General features: G+C 42.0%; 1 protein-coding gene across 1 annotated transcript; it reads right to left on the reverse strand.

Moving 5' to 3' along the window:
* Positions 1-4,029: 4,029 nt before the first annotated feature.
* LOC129845966 (transcription factor Sox-1a-like) lies at positions 4,030-6,276 on the reverse strand. The gene has a single exon (XM_055913953.1). It carries the CDS (start codon positions 5,886-5,888, stop codon positions 4,863-4,865), a length of 1,026 nt encoding a protein of 341 aa, XP_055769928.1. The 5' UTR covers positions 5,889-6,276; the 3' UTR covers positions 4,030-4,862.
* Positions 6,277-10,847: the final 4,571 nt, after the last annotated feature.

Here is a 10,847-nt window from a genome sequence, read left to right on the forward strand (position 1 = left end):
AACTTGGGTCAAATGTTTCAGGTAGCCTTCCACAAGCTTCCCACAATAAGTTGGGTGAATTTTGGCCCATTCCTCCTGACAGAGCTGGTGTAACTAAGTCAGGTTTGTAGGCCTCCTTGCTCGCACACACTTTTTTAGTTCTGCCCAGAAACGTTCTATAGGATTAATGTCAGGGTGTTGTTATGGCCACTCCAATACCTTGACTTTGTTGTCCTTAAGCCATTTTGCCACAACTTTGGAAGTATGCTTGGGGTCGGTCATTGTCCATTTGGAAGACCCATTTGCGACCAAGCTTTAACTTCCTGACTGATGTCTTGAGATGTTGCTTCAATATATTCACATAATTTTCCTGCCTAATGATGCTATCTATTTTGTAAAGTGCACCAGTCCCTCCTGCAGCAAAGCACCCCCACAACATGATGCTGCCACCCCCGTGCTTCACGGTTGGAATGGTGTTCTTCGGCTTGCAAGCATCCCCCTTTTTCCTCCAAACATAACGATGGTCATTATGGCCAAACAGTTCTATTTTTGTTTCAACAGACCAGAGGACATTTCTCCAAAAAGCACCATCTTTGTTCCCATGTGGAGTTGCAAACCGTAGTCTGTCTTTTTTATGGCGGTTTTGGAGCAGTGGCTTCTTCCTTGCTGAGTGGTCTTTCAGGTTATGTCGATATAGGACTCGTTTTACTGTGGATATAGATACTTTTATACCGGTTTCCTCCAGCATCATCACAAGGTCCTTTGCAGTTGTTCTGGGATTGATTTGCACTTTTCGCACCAAAGTACGTTCATCTCTAGGAGACAGAACGCGTCTTCTTCCTGAGCGGTATGACGACTGCGTGGTCCCATGGTGTTTATACTTACGTACTATTGTTTGTACAGATGAACGTGGTACCTTCAGGCATTTGGAAATTGCTCCCAAGATGAACCAGACTTGTGGAGGTCTACAATTCTTTTTCTGGGATCTTGGCTGAATTATTTTGATTTTCCCATGATGTCAAGCACAGGTACACCTCCAATTGACTCAAATTATGTCAATTAGCCTATCAAAAGCTTCTAAAGCCTTGACATCATTTTCTAGAATTTTCCAAGCTGTTTAAAGGCACAGTCAACTTAGTGTATGTAAACTTCTGACCCACTGGAATTGTGATACAGTGAATTATAAGTGAAATAATCTGTCTGTAAACAATTGTTGGAAAAATGACTTGTGTCATGCACAAAGTAGATGTCCTAACTGACTTGCCAAAACTATAGTTTGCTAACAAGAAATTTGTGGAGTGGTTGAAAAACGAGTTTTAATGACTCCAACCTAAGTGTATGTAAACTTCCGAATTCAACTGTGTGTATCATGAACACATAAAGCTGCTCCCTAAGAGGAATTCACTGTCATTTCAACATGCATTTTTAATTGATCATAATGATTGTATGAAACACCATATTATTCTATTCTCATTTTTAAAGTAAGTGAAACAACTAGTAAACAGCGTGACCCCTAATGTCCCCCCCCCCCCCCCCCCCCCCCCCCAGCACAGCCAGGAGAGGACTGGCCACCCTTCAGAGCCTGGTTTCTCTCTAGGTTTCTAATCTCCACCCGGCACAGCCAGAAGAGGACTGGCCACCCCTCAGAGCCTGGTTTCTCTCTAGGTTTCTAATCTCCACCCGGCACAGCCAAAAGAGGACTGGCCATCCCTCAGAGCCTGGTTCCTCTCTAGGTTTTTAATCTCCACCAGGCATAGCCAGAAGAAGACTGGTCACCCCTCAGAGCCTGGTTCCTCTCTAGGTTTTTAATCTCCACCAGGCATAGCCAGAAGAAGACTGGCCACCCCTCAGAGCCTGGTTCCTCTCTAGGTTTCTAATCTCCACCCGGCACAGCCAGAAGAGGACTGGCCACCCTTCAGAGCCTGGTTTCTCTCTAGGTTTCTAATCTCCACCCGGCACAGCCAGAAGAGGACTGGCCACCCTTCAGAGCCTGGTTTCTCTCTAGGTTTCTAATCTCCACCCGGCACAGCCAGAAGAGGACTGGCCACCCCTCAGAGCCTGGTTCCTCTCTAGGTTTCTAATCTCCACCCGGCACAGCCAGAAGAGGACTGGCCACCCCTCAGAGCCTGGTTCCTCTCTAGGTTTCTAATCTCCTCCCGGCACAGCCAGAAGAGGACTGGCCATCCCTCAGAGCCTGGTTCCTCTCTAGGTTTCTAATCTCCACCCGGCACAGCCAGAAGAGGACTGGCCACCCCTCAGAGCCTGGTTCCTCTCTAGGTTTCTAATCTCCTCCCGGCACAGCCAGAAGAGGACTGGCCATCCCTCATAGCCTGGTTCCTCTCTAGGTTTCTTCCTAGGTTCTTACCTTTCTAGGAAGTTTTTCCTAACCACTGTGCTTCTACATCTGCATTGCTTGCTGTTTGGGGTTTTAGGCTGGGATTCTGTATAAGACTTTGTGACATCTGCGGATGTAAAAAGGGATTTATAAATGCATTTGATTGATTGCCTGCAGATGATCCTCTCTGATTCTCAGTGAAGCACAAAAAGAGAAAACTCTCACTCACTTATCTCCGTTTATAATCTCCCTCTCCAGCACTGTGATTTCATCTATTATGGTCTCATCATGGCACAGAGGAAAGAGATAAAACATCTCATGCACACTAATTCATCTCCGAATGTTCAAAGGGTAAAGAAATAAACTTAAAATCAATCCAACACACTGTGGCAACAAGAGGATACGAGCCGAGCCGAGTCGTACTGGATCAACACCGTATTGTGGATCAGGCCCAGTGTTCCGGCATTACAGCCTTCATCAGTGTGCTCGCTATAGTAGGTCTATGGCAGGGATGCAGATTGTGTCAACTACTTCCTACATTTTTTTTGTATCCACACTGCTTCCTATTCAGGTAGGCAGGCTTTGTTTAGGGATTTAGGAAACAGATTGAACTTTGACCACTGCACACATAGCAAAAAAACAGCAAAGTTTCCACTTTCCTCCCGAATGGACCATTAAAATGACTTCCGCTTGTGCTTATCAGGATCATCTATTCACAGTCAATGTATTCAAAACTGGGAAATAGTCGGTCACAGGAAAATTGTTCTAAAATAATCAGATGAAGACCTGCTGTGTAGGTCTATATACGAACTAATTTTGGTTTGAACAAATCATTATTAGAATCATAATAGGTTTAATGTTAAGTCCAATAATTTAGGACATTATGCTATTAATTAAAATCATATTTGGCTAACTTGTTGGAAAAAATAAGCTACCAAACATCCTACAAATTAATTTGGTTGAAAAAATATTTTGGGGGGGGGTTATAAAATACAGTCTAGAGTATTTGAGGGAGCCTGAATAACTATACTTTTCTTTCTAAATGTACTTGTGGCATATTGTGATCGCTATTTGGAATAAAAGCATTACGTCCAGGCATAGGCCTGTTTCATCCCTGGAGAAAAAGATGTTTATCAAAAAGCCACTAAAGTCAGCCCAAAAATATCAACTCGAAACAGCTTTGCTCTTGTTTTTACAGGGCTATGGGCTATAAGAATGTATTTTATGTCATGTAGAAATATATAATAATATGCTATTTGAATAATACATTGCACATTTTAACAACATACATTAATTAAACTTATACTATAACAGGCTTATTGTCTAACCACTAGCTGCTGAATAGTCTTGTCAGTAATACAAGTATAATAAACTATACTGCATGTAGCCTGACATAACTCAAATTACTATGGGAGTTAAATGCCATGAAAATAATCAAACCACTTCAAAAGAATAGAATAGAATCAACAGCAACACCAACACACATGACCGTATATTAAAACATGTCATATGAGACGCACATATCCTAAATGTTTATTCCGAAGGACTATAGGAATACTGTGTCTCTCGGTGAAATCTGTGGACACTGTTTTATTGTAACAACTTGCAAGTGACTTTACAGAAAGTATTATAAACCCATAAATACAAACCCTGAGAATAGATCGACCGTCCTCTTTTAATCAAATGGACAAATAAGCAGATATGCGTAGGTAATATTATTAGTTGATACGCATTTTAATAACGTGCTTAATGTTACGGGTTTGCCAGAGACACTTTCCCCTTATAAAAAAAACAACATTTTACTGTAGCATATCCGTAGCTTTGCGTCCGACTTTTTGATCATGTTCGTGGGTTTCAAATTAAAGACAACTCAAATTGTAATTTGCAACCGAAGATAGTGAACAATAATCAAGCTAAGACTTTTTTTGTAGAACCAGAGCAACATATGTGTGAAATGCATTTTAATTGTATTTCAGCGCAATTGCACCTCGTAAATTATACAATAGCAAATACGCATCAGTCTTTTAAAATATTAAAATGATTCACAATTTACAATAATTATTACAATTAAAAGAGATAATTATGATCATAAATAGACATTGTATAAACGGACATGTTTACAAACGCTTGGGTAATTATCAAATGGGGAAAATATCAATCTTGAAAACATTTTTATGATTATGAAAACCATGTTATCTTATTATTCTATAACTTACAGTGAACCCAAACTAATACGGTTATAGTTAACCAAATGTATTCATTCATTTGGCATCGCCCTAAACCACAAGTGGGTTTAATAAAAAGGTAAAAATTATAACACAACAACCAATATTTGAACTCATATCCTGTGAGTAAGAGACTGTATATACTCCAAAAGGCGAAATTGATAGGCTAATTAACCTTTCATTTACAAGAACATCACCATAAACATTCTGTACAAAATGCAGGTAGGCCTAGTTCAGTGATCATTTAAAAAAAATATGTAAATATTTGGTTATGTTATTTTGTATTCTGTCTGCAGTTTCCATAGTCTTATGAATAGCTTAATCTATATATGTGTTAACGGAACCGTTCCGTTCACCGCAGTCGTCGCACTCTGGTAATGCTGCGGCAATGCGTGGAGTCTACTTTGCACCGACGGGTCCCCGGGCTCTCCGGTCGGTAAATACATGCTTATCATCTCTCTCAAGTCTCCGGGGCAAGGGCCCCTGGAGTGAGTGCTAACGGGAGGGCTTACGCTCGGCTCTGACTTCACCAGCGACCCTAACGTGCTCATGGCAGCCGAGGAAGAGACGCCAGAGCTCTGGTGCTGTGTGTAGGTGATCCCGCCGTAGCCGGATGGAGAGGCGCTCATGTAGCCCTGAGAGTTCGAGATGGGGCTGTACTGGAGCGCCGACATGTCGTAGCGGTGCATGGGCTGGGGGTTGTGCGGGTGGTGGTGGTGGTGTGAGTGGTGGTGGTGCCCGCTGCCCGGGTGCTGGCTGTAAACTAGCTGCGCCTCCTGCATCATCGCCGCGGCCGCAGCTGCTGCAGCCACTTGCCCCGAGTACGCACCGTTCGCCCAGCCGTTCATGTGCGTGTAGCCTGAGCTGGCGGAGCCCCCGTGGCACCCGGGGCTCTCTAACCTCTGGCCGACCCCGGATGAACCCACCCCGACCCCCAGACCCATTCCACCACCGCCAGCCCCAGAGAGCAGGCCACCAGCCAGAGAGTATTTGTCCTTTTTCAGCAGGGTCTTGGTCTTCCGTCTTGGTCTGTACTTGTAATCCGGGTGCTCCTTCATGTGCATGGCTCGTAACCGCTTCGCTTCGTCGATGAAGGGTCTCTTCTCCGCTTCCGTCATCACCTTCCACTCCGCGCCCAGCCGCTTGCTGATCTCGGAGTTGTGCATTTTGGGGTTCTCCTGGGCCATCTTTCTCCGCTGCCCACGGGACCACACCATGAACGCGTTCATCGGACGCTTCACCCGGTCCTGATTCGCTTTCGACCCACTGTTTGGTCCCGTCTGCCCCGAATTTGTGTTCGTTTGGGGTCCAGGGGAATGGAGGTCCGTCTCCATCATCATGCTATACATTCACCTGTTTTTCAAACTTTCTACCAATAGAGAAAAAAAATGTCTGTTTCAGTCGGCGCGCGAGTCTGGCAGAGCAGGTACACACGAGGGATCAACAATCCTATACCTCAAAATGAGTGAAATGTTAATTTAATTACTAATCCAAGAAAGCGGGAGTCTCAGAAATGTTCTGTGTGTGTTTTATCTCCTCTCCGGTTGTTGGTTCACATCCACTGACAGAATGTGCCGTTGAGCCACTTTCCCTGTCAGAGTTGAGAAGTTAGTTAATAAAGCGACAGCCATACGATGCGCCTTGACAGCGGTTAGATGAGCCACGAGCGGCCAATGGCGTTCTAGAAGCAGAGCGATTTGCATGGCGCTCAGTCAGGTGACGCTGAGCTAGTGAAAGAGGAACACACTGGGGGAACATGGTGGATAACATTGCGGGGGCATGAAATCTGAGTCCGTTTGCCATTGTCAATAATAGACTTCTAGCCTAAAAGTTATTCAACCGCATAGCCATTATACTGTCTAGGCCTATAGGGTAATAGGGGGTAACTAGCCCCCTTAAGAACAATGTCTAATTGCTGCCACAAAAAAAGCTACATTTGGATAAAAAAATTGTTATGTGGAAAAGGTCATGCTTAAGAGAAGAAACTATAAAGGGAGATAAGTAAAGCACCATTAATATCTGCACTAAGAGGAGATTTGATGTAAAGTCCTCTTTTTAACTCACCTGCACATTAATTGAATTTGTTCTTTCATTGGTGTTCCTTTTCCAAATAATCTATTATGTACAACTGCATTAAATATTATTTTAAAAATGCAAGATTTTAAAGCCCAGCAGTCTTTAAAATGTCATTCAGGAGCAAAAGGTTTTCAATTGTCGTTTTTTAGTTCATATAAAATTCATTGGAATATAATATTGAATGGAATATAAATAATAACATTAAATAACATTGGAATATAACATTTAATAACAGGGGAGAGATGCCAATTGAAAGCTCTCTCTTTACACATGAAATGCTGTGTAAAATAGCTAATAGGCTCTAAAGTTGTATTAACTGTAGTTATCAGACCCTAGCGGAAACATTTACTACTGAAATTAAGCTACGTTATCTTTTTTTGTGTATTTTACCTTAGACGATCTGGTAGTAAGGTTGCTAGCTAGTACTAGCAGCTTATGCTAACTAGCTAGCTAGCTGGCTCGCATTTATGTCTAGTGAAGTTGCTAGCTAGCAAGTTAGCATAAACTAGCACTAACTGGGCTAGTCATTGTCTAAATGACAGGTAGAAACACATTCATAACCATAAAGGGGTAACTATCCCCCAGGGGGCAGTTACTCCCTTGTTGGGAGTAGGTGGGGGGGGAGTGGCCCCAAATACACTCATCCAACATATTACCACTTTACAAAAAAGATTATCACCATTTTTATCTCTAAACAAGTGGAATATTTATCTGAAGGCTTTCCTACTTGAATATTTAATTAAAAAAAAAGAGATCTAACTTCATTGGAACTTTTTCAAAATATCAAAACATTTGATTTTCTCCAGAAGTTGTGATGACAGAGGATCCCCCCCCCCCCCCCCCCCCCCAGCAAGAACAGTGACAGCCAGGGAAAATGTTGGGAAAATAATTTGGTGACATCTTGTGGTCTTGATGTGTATTATAGGGGGGGAGGGGCAGTTACCCCCTACCACCTCTACGTTTTAAAAGCTAGAGAAATTGTCATAGGCTACTTTTGTTTAATGCATTTTAGGTAAAATTGTGAGTGTTGCCTGCATCATGTATGCCATATTTAGAAAGCCAATAGACAATTAGATGGCCACACGCACGCACGCACGCGCGCACACACATCAACTCACACACACACTTTATTGCGTCATTAACCACAACCTAACCGTGCGTTAAAGGATGGCTTCATCAGATGTCATACTTTTATGAACAAGCCAATGGAGTTGTGGGCTGCATGAAGAGATTTCACTATTTCTAATCAGCTGTTAATGAGGCTAAAACAACAACACAACACTGAGTACCTGGGGCAGATTGTAGATACAGACTGTCATTGCTGTCATCTGAAGGAGAACAGCATGGGAGCCTACTGTGCGCCTGATGTTCACAGAACTGTTGCCATAAGACTTCCCAAAGACATTTGTAAACATACATGGACATCAATGTAAATAATTATCTGACAAGTTATAGGCTCGGTGATAGAAACTAAACCATAATTCGTTTTATTTAAAGATGTGGAAACACCACGCAAGCTAATGGCAGTGCTGTATTTTTAATTGCACGATTGAGCTAATAGTTTTAGGACTAAGCCTATATATACATAGTTTACAAGGCTCAATCCGTGCACATATAATTCACATTCCATAGCTGACCTCCCGTGAAAGGCCCAATCAGCGGCTAATTGAAAGGCAAACAACATACTCATTCCCCGCGGCGAGGCTAACGATTTAATCATTGTTCGTTGCTTTTAATTAGGTTGATATAGCCTCCAACACGTGACCGGGATTATTCAGATGTAGACCTATCTATCCCTCTGTGTTCTGTAATATGGTTAAGGGATCTCACAATGGTGACCGGCGACCCAGGTCTCATGGTTTACGCTCAAAGATTAGATCTTTTTGGAGATGTGACACGTTGGACACGTCGAGAATGGGCTACTGACACAAGCGCGCCAACATAGAGCGCACTGATACCACTCTTCCTAGATAAAATCGAAATAAATATGAGCCTCCCTTTTGACTTCACATCACAACTGTTGCTACCTGGCTACAGCAACTAGGCCTACTATTGTAATACCGACAAGGACATTTGTAGCCTAATAATAACAAATATGAAGCATAATAATAATAGGGCTACATTATAGCGTATAATAACACACGATCATAGGCCTGTTATCATCGGTAAACTCATTTAGGTCTAGATATAGTTTCGATGAATAAGAAAGCACATAATCCACAGAGACAGGTTTTGGACATTATAGCCTAATCTTAAATTTGTGATAACACTAACATGCCATTGAATTACCTTCACAGGCCTATAGGCTAATTACATTGAATTATTATTGCAATTTAACATATTCTAATAGGATGAAAATAGAGTTTTGCTGTAATAAACCATGATCTGTTGTCTGATCTTTGGTTTAGCGATCCATTAAAATAACCCACAGGAGAAAATGTGTTGAAGTGTATATATATGGGGCGGCAGGGTAGCCTAGTGGTTAGAGCGTTGGACTAGTAACCGAAAGGTTGCAAGTTCAAATCCCCAAGCTGACAAGGTACAAATCTGTCGTTCTGCCCCTGAACAGGCAGTTAACCCACTGTTCCTAGGCCATCATTGAAAATAAGAATTTGTTCTTAACTGACTTGCCTAGTTAAATAAAGGTAAAAAAAAAAAAAAAATATATATATATATATATATATTCTTCTATAAGGTGTGTGAACTTCCCCTGTTTTTGAAGAGCATATTTGAACATCGACGTAAATCTTTCTGGAACATGTAGACATACTTAAGGTTATTTTTGGCTATTTTTCAGATTAATTTCATTTAGCCAAAAGGTCAGATGAAAGGAATTAGAAATGATCGAAATGACATATGCGCTGACATGGTGAGCTGAACACGTTTTTCATCAAGGCAATGACAATCTGAATTATTTGTATTATTATTATCATTATTATTATTGGTAGGCTACTATAATTATTATTACCTATTATTCTGACATGTATTCAATATTACAATGATAGGCTAAATGTTTTTTATTCTCGTTAACATAATCTCAAAATGCCTGTTATAGAAATCAGACACAATTCAAACAGCCTGAAAGCAAAGGGAAACCGGCGTTGAACATCGTCAGTGAGGGATTAGCCTTTGGAAACGCAGTGCGACCCTCTTGGGTCATATTTACTTTCCCTGTCATTCTCGATCCCTCGCCTCGCGCTTTAGAATTCTCCCCACTTCTTTATGAAACGCTCCACACCCGCCGCTGCAGGTGCACGCGCGGGGGCAAGGGTCACAGCAGTTATCCAGCCCCCTCAACCAGCCTAGAACAATACTCGTTATTTTCTTTCTTTCTTTGATTTGAATTGTATTCTGATTAACGAGTGATATTGGTGGACCACGCTGCCATCAGCTATTGAATTAAGACTAAACTGCCACCTTTGCCCAAAGAAATAAAGCAAAATTAGGTTTACCTATCACTCTTGCAATATCATGTCCTTGACATGAATGCCCTGAGGAGGTAGGAGAACAGAGACGTTGCCCGCTGTCCCCAAAGCAGGTCGTTACTTTCATCCCCGTCCGCGTTATTATAGTTATTTGTCTGGTACTCTGTCACTACTTTATATGTAGATTTCTACAGGGGAAAGGTGCTTAATCCACAGCATGCAGTTTGGAAATGGTAATCATAGGATCCTATAGATTGGATGTTGTTTTGTTTCGTGTATTATCGGTGCCTAATTATTTTCTATCATTTGATATTAATCAATCAAAACAACATTGGGAAGGATCCAGTTTCAGGTCAGGCTACGCAGTGGCGGTTCTAGACCAAGCTGGGGCCAGTTGTACTGTTAAAGGGGCCAGTTACATTAGACATTATTGTTGTCATATCGTTTTCTTCACTGCATTGCAGGCAGAAGACCATGTTCATAATCATCATCGTTGCTACTGTCTAATTACGGATGTAAAAAGATAGCAAAAATTAGTTATGTAAAAATTATTTCATACTCCACATTTAGGAGGGCCACAAGAGAGTCCGAAATTGTTGTCACAGGGGCACTGGCCCCCCCTGCCCCCCCCCCCAGGACCGCTAGTGAGGCTACGTATTAAACCGTTCATTTTTGCGCCTGTTACGGGGAGTACTGCAGGTCTTGCGCGTAAAGACTCTTGAACTAGGGAGATTGTTGAATTTAACATGCTTACAATATGAAGGGTTGGAAGCATTTTGCACACCATTTTGAATCAGCCTGCACACC

The sequence above is a fragment of the Salvelinus fontinalis genome, unplaced genomic scaffold (genome assembly GCF_029448725.1).
Source record: "Salvelinus fontinalis isolate EN_2023a unplaced genomic scaffold, ASM2944872v1 scaffold_0413, whole genome shotgun sequence".
Lineage (NCBI taxonomy): Eukaryota > Metazoa > Chordata > Actinopteri > Salmoniformes > Salmonidae > Salvelinus > Salvelinus fontinalis.